General features: G+C 37.0%; 4 protein-coding genes across 4 annotated transcripts; 2 read left to right on the top strand and 2 right to left on the bottom strand.

Annotated features, from left to right (window-relative positions):
- Positions 1-509: 509 nt before the first annotated feature.
- On the bottom strand, positions 510-9,678 carry LOC104000433 (glutathione gamma-glutamylcysteinyltransferase 1-like). Its single transcript, XM_009422479.3, has 8 exons — positions 9,515-9,678; positions 8,675-8,831; positions 7,950-8,188; positions 5,417-5,580; positions 4,128-4,179; positions 3,181-3,408; positions 2,598-3,095; positions 510-1,406 (listed from the first exon to the last, which is right to left on the bottom strand). The coding sequence occupies exons 1-8, from the start codon at positions 9,587-9,589 to the stop codon at positions 1,317-1,319; spliced, it is 1,503 nt and encodes a 500-aa protein (XP_009420754.2). The 5' UTR covers positions 9,590-9,678; the 3' UTR covers positions 510-1,316.
- A 7,591-nt stretch (positions 9,679-17,269) lies between these two features.
- Positions 17,270-18,324, top strand: LOC135650707 (uncharacterized). The gene has a single exon (XM_065170258.1). The coding sequence runs from the start codon at positions 17,344-17,346 to the stop codon at positions 18,142-18,144; it is 801 nt and encodes a 266-aa protein (XP_065026330.1). The 5' UTR covers positions 17,270-17,343; the 3' UTR covers positions 18,145-18,324.
- Positions 18,325-18,347: 23 nt separating this feature from the next.
- Positions 18,348-19,092, bottom strand: LOC104000434 (protein PROTON GRADIENT REGULATION 5, chloroplastic-like). The gene is made up of 2 exons (XM_009422480.3): positions 18,697-19,092; positions 18,348-18,619 (listed from the first exon to the last, which is right to left on the bottom strand). Exons 1-2 carry the CDS (start codon positions 18,973-18,975, stop codon positions 18,515-18,517), a joined length of 384 nt encoding a protein of 127 aa, XP_009420755.2. The 5' UTR covers positions 18,976-19,092; the 3' UTR covers positions 18,348-18,514.
- A 662-nt stretch (positions 19,093-19,754) lies between these two features.
- On the top strand, positions 19,755-26,208 carry LOC135651249 (heterogeneous nuclear ribonucleoprotein 1-like). Its single transcript, XM_065171199.1, has 2 exons — positions 19,755-20,175; positions 24,863-26,208. Exons 1-2 carry the CDS (start codon positions 19,954-19,956, stop codon positions 26,030-26,032), a joined length of 1,392 nt encoding a protein of 463 aa, XP_065027271.1. The 5' UTR covers positions 19,755-19,953; the 3' UTR covers positions 26,033-26,208.
- The last annotated feature ends 1,363 nt before the right edge of the window (positions 26,209-27,571 follow it).

Raw genomic sequence — 27,571 nt, 5'->3', positions numbered from 1 at the left:
TTGGTTCTGCCGGTTCTTCAGAATCAATCTAGTTAGATCCAATTAAATATGCATTTTCTTACATATTTCCAATCCAATAATGGAATTAGAACAATTAAATTAGAACAATTAAACGTCTGGTTTGTAATTTTCCATTTTTCCCAGTGACTTCTTTCTTGTTCGAATGATCAGTTCGAAGAGGTCTCAGTGACACTGAGCAAAAATATAAGCATAATCTAAAGGAAAAACATGCTCCACTTTTTCTTATTTCTGAATCAAGCGAGACACAACAGAATAAAGTTATAACTCGGTGTTATGACGCTAAATCCACACTGATGCAATTTTATCTGAATTAATTTTCCTTACGTTCGATGCAATGAAGGGCAGTTCAAATCCCTATGCTGAATCAAATAATGTCCATGGTCTAACGCAATCCCATGATGACCACAATTGGAGATTCATTTACCACCCAAATATATGAGCAATTCATTTGAATGAATAAAATCACATATCAAAACACACCATATACTGAATCTTGTATACATTCTATTAAAAATGTCACTTGCTGATGGTCACAGCTATTATCTGTATAAATTGGAGTATTCTGCCAAATAATCTGTGACAGGAATTAATTCCTCCCATGTCAACTTTAGCCTAAAAAAACACATAGAGTAAGCTAATTTAAGCAGGGAAAATAACTAATGCAGCTTCTCCAAATGATTATAGAGTCTATAGTTTGTTAGCAAAAGAGAAAAGAAAGAGCCTTCGGGGTTAACAGCTATATTGCCCCTTAATAATGCTCAGAACAGCACTCAACAAAATCTTTAAAGGGGACAAATGGGCACAATACAATAGCAGAGTCTTAAGATTCCAACTATTGTATGGATATTGTCCCTTAATAATGCTCAGAACAGCACTCAACAAAATCTTTAAAGAGGACAAATGGGTACAATACAATAGCAGAGTCTTAAGATTCCAACTATTGTATGGATCTTGTCCTGTCATTATGCTGTATTAAGTCACTGTCACTGATCATAGTACGAGCAATGAATTGTCAAGTAAACTTCCACCTCCCGCATAAGGTTCTATATCTTCTATTTGAAAAGGAAGACTCAAAATTATCATATCAAGTGAACGAACACAATGTCCAATTGTGTTATTGTGAACGAACACAATAGCAGAGTTCCAACTATTGTATGGATCTTGTCCTGTCACTATGCTGTATTAAGGCACTATCACTAATCATAGTACGAGCAATGAATTGTCAAGAAAAGTTCCCCCTCCTGTATAAAGTTCTATATCTTCTATTTTTAAAAGGCAGACTCAAAATTGTCATATCAAGTGAACCAACACAATGTAGAATCATCATCTACTTCCTTGTCTTTGCACCTTTTCAGATAATGAAGTTGTCTCCGTAAGAGTAAAACCTGTTATGTACATGTACGAGTTTGTTAAGACCATTCATAGTACAGTTCATAAGAAATGGCATGCCAAGTCATGCAAGCTGTGAATAGCATCACCTAAGTTCCCTTTCAAGTATAGAATGCTTTAAAGAATTATTATAAAAATTGAGTACTTCAAGTTAGTATATGATACAAAGCAGAACTATTTCTGGGGTATGGATATATGGTAAGCAATCTGATACATCCATGTTTCATAGGTCAAGAAGAGTAACATTATGACAAGTTCTTACTAGGTTAAGCAAATATAAATACAAGCAAAAGTGTAAACGAAAATAGTAGAAATTTCATAAGTCAGCCATCTCATCCAATTCCAATAAGAGACACTTGATCCTATTTGACTAAGCCATCCTGGTTTGGCAAAATTTCTTAGCATTATGATAATAAATTAGTTGAAGTGGACTAATTAATCAAAGTCAATCAGAGTTGACTGATTTATCCAACTCTAGGCAATTTAATTGCCGTAAAAGTTAAAAAAAGAAATAAAAATACGGAGAATGGAAGTGAAGAGGAAACAGAAACAGAAAATAAGCAAAAAGGAAAAATGTCTCTGATTGTAAAACAAAGAAAATATTGTTTCTAAGAAGGGTCAATGTATGTAGTTTATCCCCTCAAGCAGATTTCCATGATTTTGATCCTGATTACCTTGATCACAAAGGAATAATCCTACCATAAGACCAACTCTCACCTTCTGTGTTTGGTAAAAAACGAACATGTGTTATGTAAAAGTTTATGTTAAATTTAAAATTTTAAGAACAAGAGATTCTAAATTTAGATATCGGGTACTAAGGTTGTGATCAAAGAGTATATTTTACTGTCACTACATGCTATGCATCCAGGTGATGGAACAAATGGCAGACATCCTAAAATTTATCTCCAAGTAAATTGTAAATGTTTTTAGATTTTTAGTTGAGTTATTCAGACCATTACAAAAAAATCAACAAAAGTCGTCACTCTTACTTGTTAGATCTAAAATGATCGAGTTGGATGTCCAACAATGAAATATAAACAAAGAACCAGTTCCAGATTTTGTACAACCTTAACCCATCATTCTAAATTTTTAAAAGATGATGTTGCCTAATCATATAAACCAAAAATAGAGTAATTGCTTTCAACATACATTTGAGAGAAGAAAGAATAAAGCAAAGAGAAGCCAACCTCTTGTTGAAGAGCATCAGGAAGATTTTCTGTTGAAACAAGGCATTGAATTTCAGACAACAAGCTCTTATCCTTAATGTCCAACCAGGTAGTCGGAGGTAAAGCCAACAATAGAACAGTTAAAACATCAGTGCTTGCAGGGTGCATCACAGTGCAATTATTCAGTGTGGAATTGCAACAGTACCCTGCTGTTGCTTTTGACACAGGTACAAGCATATCAACCTCATGTTGATTGCCACCTGAAACTACTGTCCCAGAGACAACAGTTGTAGATTTGTCATCATTAACTTTGAAGCATTTAATACATGTTCTGCTGCAAATTCCTGAACTAGATGTTAGTTCTCCTGATAATAGTGCTGCTCCTTGACAACAGACATTAGCTGCAATCTCTGATAACAAATGCTTTTCTTCTAGTTTGTGATTTGAGTTTGAAGAAGATAACAAGTCTGTTACACATTTAAATAGCTCAGTCTCATGAACTTGTTGCAGTATCTCTTCCTGTAATCCAGAATATTATGAGGGAATATCCAAAGAAGATATCCAAGATAGGGAAACAGGACGGAGCAGGGAAAGGAAGCAAGACCTTCGCAGCAAGCCGCTCTTTCTCCTCTTTACTTAAGCTAGATCCATTTTCCTCTTGTCGCCTAACTTCTAAAACCCATTTGATGAAACATCCAGCACATGCAGGTAAGGATTCCAACAGAATAAAAAGAACCTGGGGAACACTTTTTAGGTCCTCAGACTTCAAGAGTATAGGTACTTCATCCATCAAGTATTTTGCCATGGTCACCCATCTCTCATCTCTGCAGCTCTAAAGAGCATTCCGGAATTCACACAATAAAAATAATGAATCATTAACATGGTAAATCACATAACCGTTAGGTAATGAGCCTTCCATAAGGCCTAGATGATAATCCGGGTGACCAACCCAAGAAAAGCTCACATTTCACAACATCACAAGAGTTTTGTACTTATTTTTCGAAAAGTAACATTTCAATTATATCATGATTCTTTTATATTGGCATTGAGAGCATGCAAAGGCAATCTCACTAAATAATTTAGATGCTAAAATTATAATACACGTCATTATTTCTGGAAACCAAGTTATTTCTATGTATATGCATTGCAAGCACAAATCTATGATAACTTCTTCATACATATGAATATATATGAAGACACATTTATATATGGTGGTCCAAGCAAGCAAAGCCTAGACAACTGATGCTCATTTACTTTCTGAGAACCATCATGATCGACTGTGACAACTAGCCACGAAAGATCCATGATAACTTGAAATTTAACATTTGCAAGCAAGGGACATAATTTGGTGACATGGACAGTATACATAATTGTGACTGTATACTAGTTTAGATGTGACAAGTACAAAAGGATAATTCATAATTGCCAATGATCTATAGACCATCCTCATAATACATATCCAATTCTCTTTAGTGACTATTTATCCAAAGAAGAAAGCTCTATTAATTTTTAGTAAAGAAACAAAAGGAATGGAAAGATCAAATTCTTTACCAGTGTATAAAGCAAGGATGGCACTTTCTGATGGATTGAAATAAGCATAAACCTGGAAATTAAAATCTTAAGAGTCAATCGTAAAAAAGGTTCAAGGTTTACAATACACACTGAAAAAGGACTAAAAAGCAACTGTAGCCTTAAAGACAGAGCAAATACACTGAAAATAAACTCATTCAGGGTAGTATCTACCTGATCTAGAAAGAGGATTTTGAAAAATAAAGGAATATCAGTTAACTATATCAATTCAATTAAGAAAAAGATATATCATAGCATAGTAACTAGTGTTAGGGATATAAAAAGTGTGCGTAAAGAGTTCCTAGAACCATATGGTTGAACCATTATATCCTGATCTTTTCACATTGGAAATTGTGAACTTATTAGGCATCCAAGATAGACCTCCCATGGTATATGTTGTTATTTCCATGGTGCATGTCATTACTAATGATATTTGCTTGGACTGAAGAGACTTAAACTTGGATTAATTAAAAATTTCGGAGAAAAAAAAAGTTGACTCATTCTGTAATATTTTCTTATAAATGTCTATTTATTGATAATTAGCACATTCTTGTGGAATTCTTATTTGACAACTACAAATAAGATAATTCTTATTTATTTTAGTCCAAAAAAAAACTAACATTAAAACTTTAAAGCAGCAAATTCTTCTAAACTGGTTAAGGACTCAAATAAATAATGTACATGAGCCTTTATTTACATGACACTATACGAGATGTTAAATGTCAGAAAATCTTTTCAATGCCAACCAATAATGTTAATGCAACACCATTAGATAGGAAACTGATCAATCAATGCTCAATAATTTCACCAACTATTTGAAGTGTCCAGTAAGAACTTTTTGTTGTTCAAAATGAAAAAGCATGGAGAGACAGACTTTAGTAGCATCACCAAGTCAGAATAAAACATTGTTTCTATAACCAGGTTCAACTGTTTTAATTCAACATATCCATTGGAAGTATCCCACTTTAGGAATCTAATACACATAAAAGCAAGTTGAGATAACCTACATCAAGCACATCAGAAATGTCACATCTTTCCCCCTTGATTCTCATATGACTGAGTACTACCAACACATGTAAAGAAAAAAAGTAGCATCATGCAAACAAGAATTAGCACTCAAACATGTGCTTTCCACACAAAAAATAGTAAGTTGAAGATTATGTCAACCTATTTCTTTCAGTAATCCATTTTTTTAAAGCATTATCATCAAATTCAAATTGCTCCTTTTAAACTGATGGATAATGAGCACGTGAAAAGTTAAAAAAGTATACCCCCTAGGACGCCCAGTTGTTTTATCAATCGTATCCATGGCTTCCCAAAGAAGAGCAAGTGGAACCCAATGAGGAGGATATTTAAAACGAGCTACATCCAAAATAAGTGCCATATCACTTTCTGCATGATATCCACCAATTGGTGAAAAATGACCAGTTCCTGTCTGCATATGAATGAAAAAGAAAATGTCAGTTATTCTTCCAAGCATTGGAACAACAAATAAGCATATGGTAGAAGCACAAAATACTTGTAAACTTTCATAACCAGAGTATAGTTCATATCAGCTCTCATGGATAATTCTATATCAAATGTGAAGCATATAATTCTTATCTATGCAAACTGTATTAGACAGCAAGTTATTTTAAGATAATATTGAAAAGAAGTGAGGAGAACCACCAGCAAATATGGTGTAGTCAACATCTTAGAAAGCACATTGCTAGATGCAAATAAAGGCAGCATTTCAAGGCCCCAGAAAAGGACATCCAACATGGAAAGACATAGAAAGCAAGATATTGCGTTCAAGTACATTTCTAAATACAAATAAAGGCAGTATATGAAAGTCCCAAAAAAGCACATCCAAGATGGAAAGACATAGAAAGCAAGGTACTATTGCTTTCAGAAAGCATTATTTGTATTATTCAACATGTTGAGTACGAAACCAATTTTACATTCTAACCCTTAAATTCCCAAATAAATGTTGGATGGTATCTTAAGATTCAGAAGAATTTTATATCTTTCAACTATGTTCCCTGACTATAGAATGTCAACATGTGAGCTGGTCTCATACAACATCCCACCAGCTTGAGGCATAGCCAGGGCCTATTTGGCTCTCAATCAGCAACCCAACTCGATCTCATACACCATCCAACCTATTTGGCCCTAAATCAGCATTCACGACTATCACAAAGACCCAAAAGGAGTTGACACTAGCCAGGGCCTATTTGGCTCTCAATCAGCATTCCCAACTATCACAAAGTCCCAAAAGGAGTTGACACAGCTTAGTTCAACATTCTACAGTTTGTTACAGCCCTATAGGTTATAGCACATAAATCGAATATGATGCAGCATAAAGAAGCTTAATACAGCTTACTGTGACCCCAGGCTTAAGAAAGAAAAGGAGGCCTTCTTATCTATGAAAAGGAAGAAGACAGCAGCATAATCATAGCTTGAATAGCATTGAAGAAATCCTTTCTCAAGAAACATAGTCGAGTTAGAAGCAATTCTTTCTCAAGACTCTCCTAGTCGAGTCGGAAATGGAGAGGGCTGATCAATCCTCCTCATTCAATTCTAGCAGTGATATTTTATCTATTATTTTTGTTTTAATTTCGTAATTATATTTGTAGCTATCTAGACTTGTTTTGAGAATGTTTGGTGAAAAATCCTATATTAAACAAGTCTTTCAAATTTTGAGCACCCTTCTAAGTTTCAATGTGAGTGGAGATCGATGCAATGATGAAATTAACACTTTTTGTCTAGAAAGAGTAGACACAAACAACAGCAGCAAAATGAATATTACCCCAAGTTCTGCGCTAGATGAAGTTCAGAAGACTGTTGTCATAGGAATCAGTCAATTCCTTGTTGCTAATGATGAAGTAATCATAAAATTCAATGTCATGAATTTATCTTCTACAACAACTCTGACATTTGACATCCTCAAAATGTGGAGCCAAAAAGAAATGTGCAAAGATCAATGACATAATTGTGCAACACACTCCCATACCTCCACACTGTAATAAGATGGATATATGGGGAACTGTTACAATCTGGCCCAATCTTAAAAAACTGCCTGTCATTCTTAATAATTTGCAGGACATATTTAGCAGTAAAAAAAGTATTCCTGACTAAAAAAAGCCCAAGTAGGGTCCAACACAGCTTGGTTCAGCCATCTACAACTTGATACACATCGTACTTCCCGCTTAAATTGTTTGAAAAAAAGAAACTAAAGACAATCATGTTAACTTTCTACAAAATGACAATATGCGAGTGCCAAAAAATGTCCCTGAGCCTTTGTATGCTAAGATAATTGTTTAGGTAACTATTTATCTTTTACAGATACATCCAACAGAATACCCAGATATGGTACAATATAAGGTTCCCATGCATCGAGGTCACCAAGAACTTCTAGTTCTGGATATTTTTGCAAAAGAAATCAAAATTACAGTGGAGTAGCAGCACTATCTTACTGAAATTTCTTAACAAGATAATGGGAGACATTAAAAAGCTGTCACTCAATTATTTATCTGTATGAAGCAATCACTGATGCAGAGCTACAAGTCACAAGTCATAAAACTGATTTAATAAGAAAAAAAAAAATTGATGGCCTACCCATATGCACTTCTGTGAACAAGCTAGTATTGCAACTATAACATTAAAATGTAGAAAACTTGCATTTAACACATATCTTCTTTCCCAGATAAAGTCATTTGCAGTTCCTTGAAGGCAATATTATGTAAGTATGTCAATGGACCTTCCAACCTAAGATAAGGCAAACATTCAAAAGGGAAATGTTTGCAAGAAAAATTAGGAAGAGACCTGGTTGAAAGGTTTCCTGTGATATGATACTATCAAGTGACAATCTTCCGAGGAGGTGCACTTAATAACATGAGCACGAAAATCATCAATGGTGCTTTGGTTTGTCCGAAAAGCTTTAACCTCAGCTCCAGCACACTGAGCCAAGCAAGCAACCGTCCCGAATGTGATACCTTCAGCTTTAATTTTCTCCAAAGGTTCACAACAGTCCAACATGGACTCATCATACCATCTCCAAGGACCTAAAAGGTAAAATATAACCATTGTAACAAAACTAAACAAAGGTATAAAAATGAAGATAAATAGTAACAGTATAAATAAATCAGTTCCATTAGTCCAAAACCAGTATAAATCCTAAGATACCAGCTTTCATTACCAATTAGAAGCTACAAATTAGTATCAGAAAGAAAAAAAACATAATTACAGAATGCAACGTGCAGTACATAGAAGTTATAATATGGCAACAAACCAATCAATAAACTGATTGGATTAATTAACTATGTTTAAATGGCTGAAACAAGCAAACTGTTCAAGGATTGACTTGCAGAATTCAAATCTGAACCTTCAAAAAGATCAACAAAAAACCCAAAAACCAAAGATGGGGAGATGGTGTATCTTTACTCAACAAGAATTTGCCAGATAAGACATGATATATATGGAAAAATCCAAACAACAAGATGTTAACAAATTTAGGAGAAATAACATGAAGATTAGTGATAAAGTAACACCTTTCCACTTTCTCCCTGGGTCTATTGCCAGAGCATTCAAGACCATAGCCAAAGTGGCCAATCCGCAGTATGCAGGCTCTGACTGTGTTTGGAAGTGAGAAATTAACTTGAAGAACCCCTCCATTGTCCCACTTTGATGAGCTTCAGTGAATAATCTCTACAAATTTTGCCAGGGAAGAAGAACAAATATAGTATTAGCTCAAAAAGGAATGCAAGTAAAAGCTGTCCCATCAACATGAAACATTAGTAATTAATATAATCGCTATATAAGGAGCCAAAACAAATAATATGATTCATAGAAGTATTTTTCTCCTTTTGCATGCTTAGTATGAAATAATTAAAAGTCAGCCCACCAGGTTAAGATTATCAAAAAACTATACAATACATTTCATGAAACACGTCAAGATAATAAGATACTATTTTTCGTATTTGTACTCCCTGAAAGGAAGATAACTTCAGAAATAGCATTAGCACATAGGCAACCCTATTACTCTTCACCAAACTGAACACGATAACAGTGAAAACAAACATTAGGCCTCGAGCACACTGTGTTATATAGCACATAGACGCCTAAACGCGTTGCGCTTTATTGCACTGAACCAATTAACAGTGTCATTGCACACTATGCAGGTATTCAGTGCGAAGACAGAACTCCCAGGAATTAAATTTATAAAACCCTCGTACCCCGAAGAGCATCGACAACAGGTACGAAGAAGAATCAGTTCGCTCCATCAAATCAAAGGAAGGAAAGATACATAGCGCTAGCCGAAGTATGGCTTCCGCCACCGCCGGATCGGAGAGCAGAAAGAAGGGGATCGAAGGAAATTCGAGATGACTGACCTTTCCTTCCGGGGAGGCGAACTCGATCGCCGGCGGAGAAGGGAGTTTTCGTCGATAGAGACCCGCGGCGGCCATATCTGCGTTCTCCTCTCCTCCACCTTAGTTTCTTTCGCCTCTGCCCTGTCTCTCTCTCACTGCCCCTTTCTGTCGTTCTTTATTTGCTTTCGCCTTTCCCTCCGCCGTCGGTTCAACACCCATTCAAATTAAAATATAATAATTACACTATCCAGCAAACCGATCCGAAGAAAACTACAAATTGAATTGTTTTTCCTAAAATCTCAAAATAAAATAAAATAAAATTTTCAAAATCATTAATTATTTTACGTGTGATCTTCTCATGAATTTAAACCTAATATAATTGTTGAAAAGGAGGACTCATTGTGACCTCTAATTATCATTATAATTAATTTTTTTTATTTATGTCAATTAAATTTGGGTTAATTATATATTACTCTTGTAATTAGTTATCATTAAGTATCTATATTATTAAATTTTAATTAACTAATTATATATTATTTTTATAACGAAAATATCAAGTTTAACACTAAGCACATATTACTCTGTCTCACTTTAGTTTTTCACTAAAAACATTCGAGTCTATCGTATAAGGAGAAATGAATTGAAATATTTCACTTTTATAAATATAAAGATTCTAATATAATTTTTAAAATATAAAATTCAGAATACTGAAAGTAATTAATTATAGGGGATAATTTATAATTAATCTATTAAATTCTAATAATCTACTCTAAGATATCCTCTTTATCTATGAAATACATGAAATAAGATGTAAATAATTTCAAAGCCTCATCTTTAAATTCACACCTACAATTATGAAATATATTCTGATAATTGATTATAAATATCACATTGATTGTTAAAATTTCTAAGAGCATCATATTAAATAATGACCGGTGCGGGAGAGGATCTTTCAGCTTCGCATGCCACTTTAAGGTTAGTATTCAGTGATTCTTCTTTTATTAATGAATGATTGGTTTTCATAGTGCTTCCGCATGCAATATTATATCCACATGTGGAGAACATAAGTGCGTTTTGTTTTGTACAACAAAAGATGATTAATATCCTCGATGACACTTATGATTGTCGAAGTGGAGATATCCTTGCCATTAGGTCATTCATAACAAGGAGTCTACGTTAAACCTTCACATGCCTGACTCATATTGTTTTACTCATGAAGTATTTAATTAGTTATCTTTAATATTTTGATTTTTATACCTTCAAAAAATTATATTAAAATTTTTATATTTATAAAAATAAAATATTTAATCATATTTCTCCTCACGTCATCAATTTTACTTATAATAATAATAAATTGAAATGAGACAGAGTCAACACGTACTCATTAGTAAATCTTATGATATTATTTTCGTCAATGGTTGATGACATAAGGAGAAACATAATTAAATGTTTCACTTTCATAAATATATAAGATCCCGATATAACATTTGAAAATATAGGAATCAAAATGCTAATGATAACTAATTACAAGAAGTAATTTATAATTAGCCAAAGATAAATTGACACTCAATTTTTTTTTGGATCATATCTTTCCATTCATTCACAGCCCCAAAAGTAGATAAACATCATTTTATTCATCATTTATAAATATTTATTATAATTTCTTTATTCATCAAATCATAAGTAGAAAAGTAAACATCACTTATCATCCAAGTGGCTCTACCTAGCGGTAGAGGAAAGTCCGCTCTCCACTGAAATCTGATTTAATACTAGATGGAGGCTACTCTGAAAATCAAAAACAAAGAAAATTCAACAACGCTGAGTAGAAACCCCAAAAGTCAACTCAAAATGAATACATGATCAAAAATCAATCATTACACTAGCGTATATCAAATACCCTAAGGAGCACTCCCACAACAACAGATGGAGAGGTTTTATCCTATCGGATGAGTTTGTGTTCTCCCAACAGTTGATGGAGGCAAACTCATATCGTACTCCCAACAAAGGATGGAGTGGTATCCCTCACCCGCCAAAGTAGGGACATGTTCCTCCCAACAACGAATGGAGGAACTGTCCAACCGTCACATCTAACGGCTCGTAAATCCTGAAAGGAAATCACTCTACCTGCCCTTGGCAGGGAACTAACATAATCTCATACCGGTCATGTCTATATCAAGATGAAATAACATATTTAAAACATATTTTTCAAATAACATCAATATCAAATAATATAAAATAGTCCTCAATTGACTTGAACCCCAATTCAATCGATCCAATTGAACTTGATTTACTAGAATCTAATTGAACTGATATCTAATCCTCATTTAACTAGTTTGGAATCACCCTAGATTATTATAATTTGAATTAGATTAGGTTCAATTTAGGTTAAACTGACTTGAATAAGTCAATCAATTCGGAATCACTCTGAATCGATCTAGACTAATCAAGCCTAATTTAGTTCAATCAATATTTTGGTTTAAATCTAACAATAATATTTGGCTAGATTAAGCCACCCCATATACTAGTGATGTGTATTACATATGACTAGGCATGCACCACACCAAGCTAGCCTAGCTTTGGCTCATGGACTGGTCATGTGCATCGCATATGATCGCCCATGATGGTTAGGTTGGGTTAGCCTACGGGCTAAGGTCCTGACCCATGGGTTTGGCCTAGCATACGGGCTGGGCCTGACCAATGGGCTATGGCCTAACCTATGGGTTGGGCCTAGCTTTTGAGTAATTTCAATTCAATTTATATCCAATTTCATACCACAATATATATTCACTTATAATTATATAAACAAAAACATAATAACATATTAAAAGATAGATCGAGAGATAAGCTTTAATAGAAGGAAATAACATTGCAAATTCAAATAGAAATTATACTTTCAACATATATATAATTTCAACATATTCTGGTCAAATAAATTTTAAATCATTTAGAATAGCATATTTTAAATTTCAGATCAATGAATATTAAAAATTTTAGATAACATACTTTAATCTAACAAAAATTTTAGGAAATAAAGGGGATGTCCTTTAATACTAGCTTCTTGGATTCTTCTCTAGAAATAAAGGCCAAATATCCCTGACATATTCTTTCAGTAATAGTTGGATAGTACTCAAGGTTGAAATAATAGAAGAGAATTTTTCTTTAATCCTAATGAACTTGAAAGATAGTTGATCTAGGGGTGAGAAAGTAATAGTCTTCCGGAAACAATTCGACACTTGCATGGTATGCTGAAAACCAGTCTATACCCAAGATAGCATCGAAATCTTGAAATTATAGTAAAATAAGATCTACTAGTAAATCATGATTTTTAATAGTAAAAATGTAGTTATTATATATATGATTAACTATCAAAGAATTTCCAACTGATGTTACTACTATTAATGCATTACTCATTGTCTCATGATTCCTTTGCAGTTTCGTAGCAAAATAAGGTGATATAAAAGAATACAAAGAACTAGAATTTATAAGCACAAACGTTGACATACCATAGAGTGTGATGATACCTTTATAATAGATATCGAGGCTTTAGCATCTTAATGAGTTAGTGCGTAGATTCCTACCTGTCCTCTCTCTCTGGGTCCTAGCTATTGCTATCCAACTGTTTGGAGTGGAGCTTGACATTGATGTTGATTTTGAGGACAGTCCTTTGACATACACCTCCGTTATTGACAATAAAAACATACACGTTGTCCCATGTGGCATGAGGTGGAAATATGATCTGTCCTCCCACAAAAATAACATCTTATGACGACTTGATTACTAGGAGCTCCTACTTGTTAATGCCCAAACTGTTTGCCTTTGCCTTTCTTTGAGGGTCCAGAATATGATCCCCCATACGCAGATAGTGTAGCACTAAAAGGTCGCTTTCAATCCTTTGCTTATTGTAGTTCATTATCTAATTTCTCTACCACTATAACTCGATTTAACACTTCAGCATATGTTAGTAAAATCAGTACTACAACGGACTTTCTAATTAATGATCGAAGTCCCCTCTCAAAATAACGAGCTCTTTTGATTTTCATTAAAAATTTCTTAGTAACGCTGAGCAGGAACCTCAAAAGTCAACTCAAAATGAATACATAATAAAAAATCAATTATCCCATTAGCGTATATTAAATACTCAAAGGAGCACTCCCCCAATAACGAATGAAGAGGCTTTATCCTACCAGATGAGTTTGTGTTTTCCCAACAGCGGACGAAGATAAACTCATATCGTACTCCCAACAACGGATGGAGTGGTGTCCCTCATTCGCCAAAGTAGAGACATGTTCATCCTAATAGTAGATGGAGGAACTGTCCAGTTGTCACGTGTACCTACCCTTGGTAGGGAAATAATATAATATCACATTGGTCATGTCTATATCAAGATGAAATAATATATTTTAAACATCTCTTTTAAATATCATCAATATCAAATAATATAAATTAGCCCTCAATTGACTTGAACCCCAATTCAATCGATCCAATTGAACCCGATTTACTAGAACATAATTAAACCGATCTTTAATCCTCATTTAACTAGTCTAGAACTATCGTAGACTAGTATAATTTGAACTAGATTAGGTTTAAACTGACTTAAATAAATTAATCAATTCAGAATCATCATGAATCGATCTAGACTAATTAAGCCTAGTTTAATTCAATTAATATTTGGGGTCAAATCCAACAATAATATTGAACTAGACTAGGTCAACTGTGATGTACATTATACATAACTAGGCATGTATCATACCAGGTTGGCCCATGGACTGGTCATGTGCGTCGCATGTGACCGCCCATAATGGTTGGGTTGGGTTAGCCTACAAGCCAAGGGCCTGACCCATGGGTTGGGGCTCGCTTACGGGCAGAGCCTGGCTAGTGGGCTATGGCCTAACCTATGGGTTGGGCTTGGCCTGTTAGCAATTTCAATCCAATTTATATCCAATTTCATACGACAATATATATTCACTAATAATTACATAAACAAAAACATAATAACATATTAAAAGATAGATTATGAGATACGCTTTAATACAAAGAAATAACATTCTAAATTCAAATAGAAATCATACTTTTAACACACGTATAATTTCAATATATTTTAGTCAAATAAATTTTAAATCATTCAGAATAGCACATTTTAAATTTCATATTAAAGAATATCAAAATTTTAGATTACATATTTTAATCTAACAAAATTTTTAATCTAGATAAGATTAAAGATAAGTTGTAATACTAGGAAATATCATATATTTAATACATAAAACATGTAAATTTTTAACATGTTTAAATCTAAAAAAAAAACCTTAAGCAAGAGTCAAAGAACATTATAAAAACTATAGCTGACAGATTTTAATATAACAATAAAAATTTTGATATTTAAAGAATTGATAAATATTTTCAAACTATAAGCTTTCAACATTGAAAGAATAAAAATAAAAATAAAAATTTTTATTTTCAAGGAAGGTAATAAAAACCTATCTCTCATCAGTTGGTTATAACTCCTCGTTCCTAATGTTGTTGGACTCGGCTAGGTGAGAAACAAATGAGAGAAATCCCTTCCCTTAAATAGAAGGAGGTGAGCCTCCATTAAAAATTATTTATTTTAATTTTTATATTTATTTAATATAAATTATTTCTATTTAATACACTAATAATATCATCCTATTTGGAATGCTTAATAATTATTTTATAATTCATAATAGTAAATAAGAAAATATATTAAGATTTCCTAAATTATAATGGTAATTAAGGAACAAATTAATTCCTAACTTAATTATATAAACGATAAGTGCATTATTGCACATATGATAAAGCTTGAGTTTTATAAACTTCATTATTTAATTAATAAACATATTATATAATTAAAAATATAGAGACAAATTTACCATTATTCATTATAACTTACAGAACTAATTTTACATATCTAAATAAACCAATATAATAATTTGGTGTTGGCATCAGTTTAGGAAAAATAGAAGTTTGGAAGATCATCTTGTTGATTAAAAGCCAAAACATTCAAGCTATCCAAATAAGCATAGTAAGATTTCCTTGAACGAGTCATTTCTGATTAGGCTAAGAAACCAGACAATGGAAATATATATCATTGCTTCTTTCCCTTCCTCTATAGTGCTGAGATTATTTGTGGGTTGAGAAGGACATAAAAGGGCATGGGTAGGAAGCCTCTTATGATGGAAATTCCAGCAAAAGGAGTATATTAGGGGGAATCCAATTGAGAAGGTATTCAGATGTTATGTTAAAGCAATGAAAGGAAAATAATGAAAATGGTGATCTCCAAGCCATTCACTTAGACATTTTATTCTATTCCTTATATTAAAAGTTTAATAACTTAAGATAAAATAATTTGGCTTATCATTGTAAAATCTAAACAATTATCTTTTACTTATGTCTTGGGTAAAGCTGATCTAATACTGAAGATAGATTTCCTTGATTGTGATACTCAACAAGTTAAGATTATTCATTTCCTTGGTTGATGTATTTTTGTAGCCAAATGAATTCTTCCTTATTCTAATTACATTAACTTTAACTCATTCTTACTATAGATTTGCCAATAGGAGTTTTGCCTCCATTAACCCAAATTATCTAATTTAATTCCCTACTAAGAGTTGTATACTACATATTTTATTTTTTAATTAAAAATCAATAAATTCAATTTTAATATGAACAATTTGATTATCAATCTAAGATAACTAATCTGATATTTGAAATTATCATATCTGAAAGAGGTTACATCTTCAAGAAAATTCAAGATCATTACTTACTAAAAATAATTTTACTTGAAAGTAAAAAAAAATTATATTTCATTTCTCATTTTACTTTATTATTGTGAAAAACTGCAACAATTTGTTTAGCAAACCCTCTCCAATGACAAAGAATATTCATTCATTTGTTCTATGAATGGAAAGTACATAATGAGTTCAATAGTTATTAGAACAAAAAAAGGTTGCCTTATATATGATAAGTTTTGTAATCATCAATTTAATTATGAAATATTCCTTTTATGTGTGATATAGCATGCCTATGAAGTTTTTCCTCATATTCAAATGCTGACATGAGGTATCCAGATTGGACTCCACATGAGAATTATATTGACCTAAGAAAATGATCCTATCAAATTGTAACCATGGGGGTATGCAAACAAACAAAGTTTGAAGGATCAATAACCATCACATATGGTGCTTGATGGTGGATTTGACAATGCAAAATGCTATCATGTGGACTATTGAACCCCTAATTAATCCTTCATCAAGTCACAATACCTTAACAAGGTCTAACATCCAAATTAAGACCATCTTTATTCTTATTATATGTCACAACACTTGATTTTGTTCTACTTATGCGTCTTGACATCTACTTAGTAGCTTATATTGAGCTCATCCAAGCCAACCTAAACTAAATCTCTTAGTCCTACTTGATTTTTTTCTTCTAATTATTATTGTAGGTAAGCTTGAAAGACATTTAAAATAATATTTAGTGTGAAATGGGTTATACCAAATACTCCATTTAAGACACCTACAAAACTACCTACCCTTTTAGTTGGAGATATCCGTGGCCCCACGCAGGAGCCCACCCGTCGTGACACACGCAGGTCAGACGTAGAGCGTTGCGCAAGCCGTTTGATCACCGCAGGAGGAAGTATCGCCACCAGCTGTAGCTCCTCTGTCCCTCTCCATCGCCACCCACCGTTCCTCGCCAAACTCCAGTTGAAGGCCCACAGCCTGTCCTTGTTCTCCTTCGTCCGCCGCTTCCTGCTGCCCCGGTTTTGCCTCTCCCGCTCCTCTCCTCCCCAATATAATCCACCAACCACACCCCTCGTCACCTCCAAGACGACCATGGAGGCAGTGGACGGTGGCAGCGGCGACCTCGGCCGGCCGACCACTGCCCTCATGCCCTTCCACCTCCTGGAGATCACCATCATCTCTGCCCAGGGCCTCTACCCCGCCACCCGGTCCATTAACACGTACGCCTCCGCTTGGGTCGACCCGAAGCACAAGCTCTACACCCGGGTGGACCGCGCCGGCCACGCCGACCCCACCTGGAACGACAAGTTCATCTTCCGCGTCGACGACGCGTTTCTCCGCTCCGACACCGCCTGCGTGGACGTCCACCTCCACGCCGCCCGTAGCCGCCTCAGCCCCCTCCCCGACCATCTCCTCGGCACCGTCCGCGTCGTCCTTAGCTCCCTCAGCCCCGCCCCTGGCGTCCGCCGCTTCGTCGCCCTCCTGGTCCGCCGCCCCTCCTCCCTCCGCCCCCACGGCATACTCAACCTCAGCGTCGCCATCCTCGAACCCCACGTGAGGAGCATGCCGCTCTACTTCGGCCTCGACTCTCCGGCGGCCTTCGCCTACAAGGATATCACCGTTGGAAGACAGGCGAAAGCCAACGGCCGAAGATGGTCCTCCGATGACTGCAGCGGATGGCAGCTGGCGAGGAACGGATCGGTGAGCATGGAGAGTGGGGTGGAGGAGCGGGAGCGGGAGGAGCTGGAGACCAAGCTAGAGATGTGGAAAGCCGAGATTTCGCCAGACCACGAGAGGGACGACCGGTCAAACAACAGCCATGGCGGGCATAACCGGAAGAGAAGTGGGAGGCTGTCGTTCTTCTCGTGCGCTGAGACAGTGGAAAGTGAATAGACGAAACAAGCTGTACGTACCAAGCAATGGGTTGGTCTGCGAATGGGTGTCGATAACGTAATCTGATGCATGTCTACGTTTTCACTTGGAAACTACATAGAGACTACATGTAGAGAACATTCTGCTCCTCTTCAACTACGTTGCTATTAGAAGCATAATATGAAGCACGAGTTAGACACATCTTATATCCTACCACAGGAAAGTGAATCTCAAGCACAAGACTAATACTAATATGATGATATGTGAAGATACAGCAGTTGTTTGTTGAAATTAAGCAGCCAAACAAGACATATATATACATTCTTTCTCAGACGAAACCACCAGAAAAATTCATACAGCACAGTTGCTTCAGCTAAGAAAGAATGGCATGTCAGGCGAGAAACCCAAGCTTTTCTCCGTTCTTTTTGGCCAAGCGGATCAAACCTTGTCTCTGCTTACCATCAGCCCCTATAGTCTTGCAGAACTCTGTGATCACCTGAGCGCAAACACCAACATGTGAACGATAGACAAGTGATGAACGATTCATATATGTACGCACACACAGACAAACACCTGGGAGTGGAGAGCTATGGCCTTCCCTCTGAGCTGATTGAACCGCTTCCTGCCGATGATGTTGCGAGTGAAAACGACCAAGGGCGCGAAGAGGCCTTTGCCTTCGTTGACGTTTCCCATCTTAGGCAGAGACCGGCGCGGCCTGGAGACCCGAACCGACGCCGGGGCCGGCCAGGCCAGCATCGCCCGGTCTGCCCCGGCAAACGAGGTGGCCCAGCTTCCATGGAACGTCGAGTGCAGGGAGTTACTGAGCCCTGTGGCTGACAGCGGCGCAGCCATGGAGGTGGAGGGCTGTTGCGGTCTATGTGCTGGAAGAAGAGCGGGATCTTCGATGACAATGAAGAGGTGGGAAGAGAGGAAGCGGTGGCGAGGGGAGGAAGATGTGCGCCGGACGCAGGCCACACAATGGAGATCTCGATCGAGTGGTGGCGGTGATTCATCGCTCTCCGGATGAGACACAGCTAGAAAGGGCCCCACACGGTGGGGAGACTCTGTCGAAACATCTAGGACAGGTGGGCTCCACCCACACGAAGTGCGTGGACATACCCTGCATCGTGTTCCAGCTTAGACAGAAATCCACAACGAATCGTGTGGTGGCAGCGAACGGGGATGAGAAATATCTCGAGGTCCATACACCGACGGCTACATCCACGCCACGCAATCGAACACGCTTATACACGTGTACGTGTCACCCAACACGCGCGCTTGCGTGCCCAATGCATGCACGAGTGTGAGCACACTCCTGCTTTATGTATGTTCAGATTCTCGAATCTTAGTTTAGTTCATTAAATTGGCTATTTATGAGAACTTAGGCTAAAGATATAAATATGAATTTGGATGTCAATATTTTAGATAAATGTAGCATTAAATATTACGTTAATGTTAAGGATCATGACATCATAAAATAATTAAGAAATCAGCAATATATATTTAAATAGTCGATGTCCAAAACCCCTCCTTTTATTCCGAAACATAAAAGCAAAAACAAAAACAAAAAGCGAGGTCGGAAGCATAACCCTACCCTGCAATCGACCGATCGATCTCCGCCCTCGGATCGGAACGACTAACCCGATCGCATCCGTTCCCAAACTACATTATTCTCCTCTATTTGGGCTTCGTCCCCTCCTCTCTCCCACCGGCGGCGGTGGTTCTCCTCTCCTCTCCTCTTCGACTCTCACTATTCCACTGGCCGGGTAGTTTATCCTAGAGAGTGAAGAGTGAAGGAAGTGTTTTTGAAGAGAGGCACAGAGAGAAGAGATGGATTCAGACGAGGGGAAGCTCTTCATTGGGGGGATCTCGTGGGAGACCACCGAGGACAAGCTCAAGGATCACTTCGGCAACTACGGCGAGGTTCTAGACGCCGTCATCATGAGGGACAAGGTCACAGGCCGGCCCAGGGGCTTCGGGTTCGTCGTCTTCGCGGATCCCTCCCTCCTCGATCGCGTTCTCCAGGACAACCACACCATCGATGGCCGCACCGTGAGTTTCTTTTCCCTATTTCTCTACCTCGCTTATTTTTCTCTCTCTCTTGCTTGATCTCTGAAGTTAGGGTTACCTGGTGCTGCACTCGACTCGTTTCGATTGAAAGTTTTAAGTGGTTTCTTGCTGAGGAGTCTCGGAGAGCTTTGATCATGCTTGTTTCTTTTCTTATAATGTTAACTTCTCGTTGCCTATGTTCTGTTGTGATCTTTCTTTGATGCGCACTAAACTTTGAGGTGTGTAACATTGATTGGGCCCTGCTTCTTGATGCAATTTATTTGTGATTTGTAGTTTATCTTCTTGATAATGCTAATAATATTGCCATGAATCGTTTGTTGATAGACTTGATGCATGAAAATTCAGTGATACTGGTTTAGATGAGTTTGTGATGTGTATTTATATATGGGTTATTTTCTTGCATCATTGTCCATTTTGTAATTGATATATTAGTTGGTGGTAACCAAGATCTTGTTGAATTATGACCTTGGAATTTGTGGTGCGTCTTTCTTTAGTACTTGATTTCTATGTGCTATTGTTATCATGGTTTGCAAGCCCCTATAGTAAGTATCTGATGCTTAATTATTCTGTCTGAGCATGTGTAGATGCCTTTGTGGACTCTCGTTTCACCTTGTCTACAAGTTTGATTGACTCAGGCCAACATTTGACATGTTAACAAGATCGATTTCTAGTTGGATTATAATTCAGGTTTATTCACTTTGCTCCTTCGATCAATCTTTATTCCATCCAAACTTGCTTAGATGGACTTCTTAATTAACCTGAATGAGGGATGTGTGTCAGATGAAACATACATAGAGTTGACCCCTTTTAGGGGCACAACAGAGGTATATTATTCTGATCAACCAAGGCAGTGGGTGGGTAGCCATTGAATGGGGCCGCCATACTTAGGAGTGCTCAACCAGTCATTGTTGGCCAAGCATAAGTATAATAGCCAACGAAGTCGATTCTTAGGTTATTTTAACTCATACATTCATAGATCATCTTTGGTCTGTTAAACTTGATATAAACCTTGGACATATATCTTGACACATGGATAACAATATTTCTCCAGAGTTCCTCTCTTTCTCCCCCTTAATCCACCTCACTTCTCTCTATCCTTTCTCCCGAGTTACTCTCTTTCGTTCCTTAATCTACGAAACTTCTCTTTATCCTCTGTCTACTCTGATGCTTGTTAGGACATCATTTTGTTTTAAGGCTTCATCATATCAATTTGTTAAAAGAGCTAGTTGGACGAGAGTAACACCACCTTTAACATAATTCATTTTTGCGTCGATGCTCAAATATAAGATCTCAAAGGTTTAGTAATACAGATGATGATACAACAATTTTATGCTTCAACCTAATCAACACTTATTACAATATCTCGATGCACAAAGCGTTTGAATTGAAGTAGAAAGGAGTGATTTGATAGTGACCACAAAGATAACACGATTTATTAGAAGAGAACATGACCCAAGTAAGGACCTCGCAACTTCCGCCTCTTTCCTTTTCAGAAAGAAATATTGAAGAGGGTTTGTTGTATATGGATGAAGTCAAAAAGGCAGTTGGTTCCTACATTTGGCTGGCTCTACTAGGGTTCAAGTATGACCTAAGAGGTTGTTGTACTTCTATATCCCGGTGCCCCACAAGTTGCTTCATTAATCAGCAAAGCTTGTATTGCCAAGAAGAGGACATTGCACTATGCTAATTTTGTTAGATTGTTTAGATAGGCCACCACCATCACTAAGTTGGCAGCTTCTTCATATCAGTTACTACAAGATGACCTATTTCAATTATAAGGCTCCTACTTCTATCTTAGCACAGTCAGCATTTTCTATGATTTCTATAGGAGCTTTGAGACCTACAAAGATGCTTATGATAGGAAAATTATTAGGCAACGTCAATGTGCTTCTATTGCAACTAAACATGGATAATGCGGCATGTGTAAGACATAATCATGCAGCTTATTAATATTTGATTTTGATGAAGGAGAAGAAGGGATGGAAGAATATCTTTTCAAGAGAATACAAAGAGAATACCAAAGAAGAAGAACCACCTTTGGATGAAATATTAGGTACATATTAGAAATTCTCATGTATATCATACTAAGTGTGATCCAAAAAACTTGTCGCTTGGTGCTTTACTTCCTATGTAAATAAGCAACTAGATCTGCCTATTGTTGCATTGCATTTAATATATCTAAAATTTAGATGAAATTTGGAGTTTGTTAGTACATTTTAATTCATGGTGTTAAATGGCAACATGCTTATAGGTAATTTTGCCAACACACCTTTATCCGTGCAAGAATGATCAAATATTGATTTGTATGCTGCAATTATGAAAGTAGTTAGGTGGTTAGGAATGTTATTTGCGACTTCGAAAAATTGGTAACCGTGGTAGACGTTTGACACAATTGCAAGAGGACACTTTTACTATTAAACATGTGTCCCTTCAGTAATTCCTGAAGCTTGTTCACACATCTTTAGTCTTCTACTGTTAGAATAAACCCTGAACTATAGCTGGAATAGCACCAAAGAGTCCAAAGATGATGAACAAAATTTTAGCCTATGTAATCTACCAGTTTAGCAGGATTTCAGGTTCCATTTGAACCCTTTTGCTTAACTACAACTTGCTTCTGATGATATCTCTTTTGAAGTGCCAAAAATCCACCTCAAATCTCAGCTCAATCGGAGATTGACCTCCAAATTTGCTCTATAAATGTCTAATGTCAGTGCTGTCCAGCAAGGGTGTATGGTAGTCTTCAGCTTTATACATGTCTAACATCAGTGGTGTCTATTCACGACCACCAAATCACTATTGTTTCTCTTTAAATTGTAAAGTAATAACATTAACCATATATTGAAAAACTTTGAAATTGGAAAAATTGTTGAAGGGGAAGCTCAAGACTAGATAATGTTGCCATCCAAGAGTAGCTATTCATCACTTGTGTTGCTTATCAAGAGAAGGGACTAAAGTTGGAGATTGTGTTGATTTACAGGAAGTTTAGTTACATAATTGTGAATATCTTCATATTCATGCCTTTCTTGTTGGCGTTTAGAACATCACTTTAGAATACATGACAAACACTGAATTTGTTTTCCATGCCCTTCAGTATTAACCAATGCACCTTCTATATTTGAAGGGCTTATGAATAATAGTTTTCAACCAATATAAAGAAAGACATATATAGTATCTTTCAATATTGGTATATAGTAAGCCCTAGGCAGATCGCAGAAGAGCATCCGAGGAATGTCATGGAGATCTAGAAGAGCTATCCTTTATTTCTAAAGGAGACTAAATGTTTATTTCATAATAATACTTGGCTTATTTTGTTATAGAGAGTATTAGTACATCTCGACAAGGTGAAGGGGAACAATCTCATTTGATAACAACATACTCTGAAGATTCTTAGGATTGGACAAGATAGTGGCGACAATTTATAGAAGTTTATGGACAGTTAGTTGTAGTACTCATTACCTATTGAGTATCAAAGAGTAATTTCAGATGGACAACTCTCATTGGGGTGACTGAACATCTTACAGGTTTAGCTACAAGGGTGCTCAACCCACCCATAGAGATTTACACATGCATTAGTAAGTCCATACACATGCATCTACCACTGTGATATTTGATTCTACCTTGTGCAGAAGTTTGATCGACTTTGGCCAATAATTTACACGCCAACAAGTGTAAGTCCTTGTTAGATTAGTAAGCTGGGTCAATGCCATGTGGTTTAATTTTATCTCCATGGATCAATCCTTATTCCATTAGGATTAACTTAGAATCTCAAGCAGCCTAAAATATTACCAACACCTATTAGAAGGGATTAGGCCTAACCTTTTCTTGGAGCTCCAATGGGGTAGGACAAATCTCGTTCCCCCAATTGGACCCATCTCTTGGTTTTCCAACATGTGTTGACTTGGGAAACGGGCACTTGCTAGATGATGCCACCTGCCCCAAGGAGTTTCTGGTCATCCTTGACCTAATGTGGGTAGAGCAAGCAGGACATTGATCTAGGATGGTCAACCACCCTTGTTTAGGAAACAGGGGTCAGCCAGATTATTTTAGGTCCTAGTTAGTCTTCAATCCCTTTCTCTCTTTTTGTCATCTTTGTCATCTCATTTTGTGTATTTTTTCTTTCCTCAGACAATAAGGAACTTGATTGGAGGCAACTTTCATGCCAAGTTTTATTAGTTCTTGTCGAGTTTGCCTTTTTTTGGCTGTATGGCTGAAAAAATGGTCAAAATCAGATTATTCTTGATGATATCAATAGAAATCAGATGTAACATATTGGAATCAATCTACAATGTGAACTATGGTTGATATTTATGATTTATCTTGCACAACAATGATTTGCTTTGTGTAATTATATATTGTATCCTAACTTGATAGCATTCTGTGTGATATATTCTTGGTCTTCTTGAAGTTGCAATTTTATCATGGTGTAATTTTTATTGTGATAAAAGTAACATGTCACTACAGAAAAATTTTAGCAACTGGTTGTTTTGTGTAATCTGCTGATTTAATTTGTTTACTTAATTTTCCTTATCATGCAACAATTTGTGCTGGAGTTTTTGGGAGTTGTTATTCTATTGAAATTTAGAAAGCGATATTTTACAAAATCATTACTTAAGGATGCATTTTGTTGATATAAATATCTCGTCTGCCGTACAACTGATTTAATCAACAGGTGGATGCTAAAAGGGCTCTTTCAAGAGAAGAACAGCAAATGTCTGCCAGATCTGGCAATACCACTTCTGGAAACCCCACTTCCGGAAGATCAGCTGGAGCAGGTGCCGGTGCAAACATAAGGACCAAAAAGATTTTTGTTGGAGGTTTGCCTCCCACCCTAACAGAGGATGGGTTTCGACAGTACTTCGAGTCCTTCGGCACTGTGACTGATGCAGTTGTGATGTATGACCAAAACACCCATCGCCCTCGAGGCTTTGGGTTCATCTCCTTTGATTCAGAAGATACTGTAGATAAAGTTCTTCAAAAGACTTTTCATGATTTGAATGGCAAGCCTGTGGAAGTGAAGCGTGCCCTTCCAAAAGATGCAAATCCAAACACTGGCAGTGGGCGATCAATGGGAGGTGGATCCCATCAATCTTATGGTGGTTCGAGTGGTAATGCTAGCTCTTATGATGGTAGACCGGATGCCAATAGGTACATGCAACCTCAAGCACCAGCTTACAGCTCCTCTGCCTATGGTGCACCTGGTTATGGCTATGGAACTGCAAACAGTGGTGTTGGTTATGCCGGTTATGGTGTTGGTGGCTATGGAAGTGCCGGTGCTGGGTACAATGGACCTGCTGGGGCCTACGGAAATCCAAATGCTCCTATGGCTGGTTATGTAGGTGGTCCTCCAGGTGCTCAAAGGAACCTTTGGAGTAATCAGGCTCCAAGTGGTTATGGCCCTGCAGGCTATGGTGGAAGCGCGGCCTATGGTCCAGCCGCCTCATGGAATGCTTCAGCTGCCAGTGGAGGATCTGGTGCAGTGCCAACAGGTCAAAGTGGGACCCCTGGGTATGTGAGTCAGGGTTATGGTTATGGTGCATATGGAGGATCAGAAGGGCCTTATGGTACTCAAGGGGGCTATGGTTCTCTCGGCGGACGAGGCAGCAGTGGTCCAGGTGGTAGCCCTGCAGGCAATACAGGAGAACAAGGAGCAGGTTCTGCTTACATGGGTGGTAGTTATGGAATTCCTAATGCAAACTCGGGTTATCCAAATGCTTGGAGGCCAGACCCTTCACAAGCAGGGCCCTATGGAGCTTCTCAGGTGAATGGGGCCCCTGGTGGTCCAGCTAGTTATGGAGGTGGTTATGGTGGCCCTCACGGCAGGCAAGTCCAACAGCAGTAACTAGAGGACTTATGTTGCAATGAATCACCATCTCTTCTGTGTTTCTTGGGCCATTTTACCTGGCACTCAGCAGAGAAAGGCGAAATTTATCACTGGCTTGATCTCAGTAGTTTAACTGCAACTCTCACTTGATCTTAACAGTTTAAATGCTATTCTGCTCTATTCGTAATGTAGAATTAGTAGTCCCGAGGAGTAGTAGATACCTCATATTTCTATCTTTGAAGTTTCTAGTACTTGGATTTGGTGGTGTGATTAGCTGTGTCTTTCAGTTCTATATTTTCGAGAAAGTTTATCCATCTGCCTCTAGTTTCAAGCTAGAGTAGCTTATGGACCCTTGTGTTTTTGTATGTTGCAGCTAACTGCAGTATTTACTGTGCTGGCGATAGTTATCTACTAAGCAAATTGGTAGAACTGGATATGCATTTTTTGGTTGTTGTCGCTATCTATTACCATCTCTGTTCTCTTTTGATGGGTATTACTAGCTGCAAAGATGTGCTATTTGTCTTGATTCGTGATATCTGGCGGATGTTGTAGAAATGCAAATCTATTGAAGTAGCACTAGTAGTTTTGAGTTAAGATAAGCGTAGAGGTATACAAGAGGTAATGAAGACTAGCTGAACTGATGGGAGTATACTGCTGTTGAGTAGGGAACATGACAATCATAGTAGGTCGGCTAGATATGTGTCAATGGCATAATCCTTTTTCCCTTTATGCCTTTTGTACAGGCGATGCAGCATACAGCACCATTAATAGGATGAGGCGCAAAAGCATCGAGGAAGCAGTGTCAGATGCTTGTGGTGTTTGTTTGAAGCCAGAACACTTTCATCTTTGATGGCTTGATGTTGCATACATTATTGTGCTCGATCATCTGTTCACAAGGCTTGCATGGGATGGGTAAGTGGTCGTACTCTTAGCATGTCATGTCCTACAGAGAACTTGGATGCGTTATAGGTAAATGATCATTACAGATGGCTGTTGATTTGCCTCGATTGTCGTGGGAGCTGTGTCCAGGTAGATGCTTACATTTATCATTTAACTCACTAAATCCAGTTGTTTATCTTTTTTGTTGTTGTGTATATGTATATATATATATTAGTAACATGTACATTGTAGTATAATTTAGAGGTTTGCTTTATTGTTCAGAACTCCAAAGCAATTTTTGCAAAACAAGTATAACAATAAGATTCAACTAGGAAATAATTATCTTTGAAAAGAATAATATACTAATTTGAGATGTTGTGTTCGAGAAATGACTAATTTGAGATAGAGCACAGTCTTCATTTCCATCGTACATGCAAATATTCATATTTTTTAGAACTAACAGAGAAGGGTGCATGCAGATTTCCCAAAGATCCAGTTTAAACAAGGAAAAGATCAAGCTGCAACTGAAACCTGAAATAACTACCTACCATGAATGCTGGCTGGTTCTCAAAGAAGGGAAACCCAACCATTTGGCAAGGCTAAGGATGCTGTTTGCGAGAATGCACAACCACTTCATATTTATCACTTCATCACGTCAAATTGATACGAACCTTAATA

The sequence above is a fragment of the Musa acuminata genome, chromosome BXJ3-10, assembly GCF_036884655.1.
Source record: "Musa acuminata AAA Group cultivar baxijiao chromosome BXJ3-10, Cavendish_Baxijiao_AAA, whole genome shotgun sequence".
Taxonomy (NCBI): Eukaryota; Viridiplantae; Streptophyta; class Magnoliopsida; order Zingiberales; family Musaceae; genus Musa; species Musa acuminata.
The sequence above is the reverse complement of the archived record's forward strand: the minus strand, read 5'-3'. Positions and strand labels throughout refer to the sequence as shown.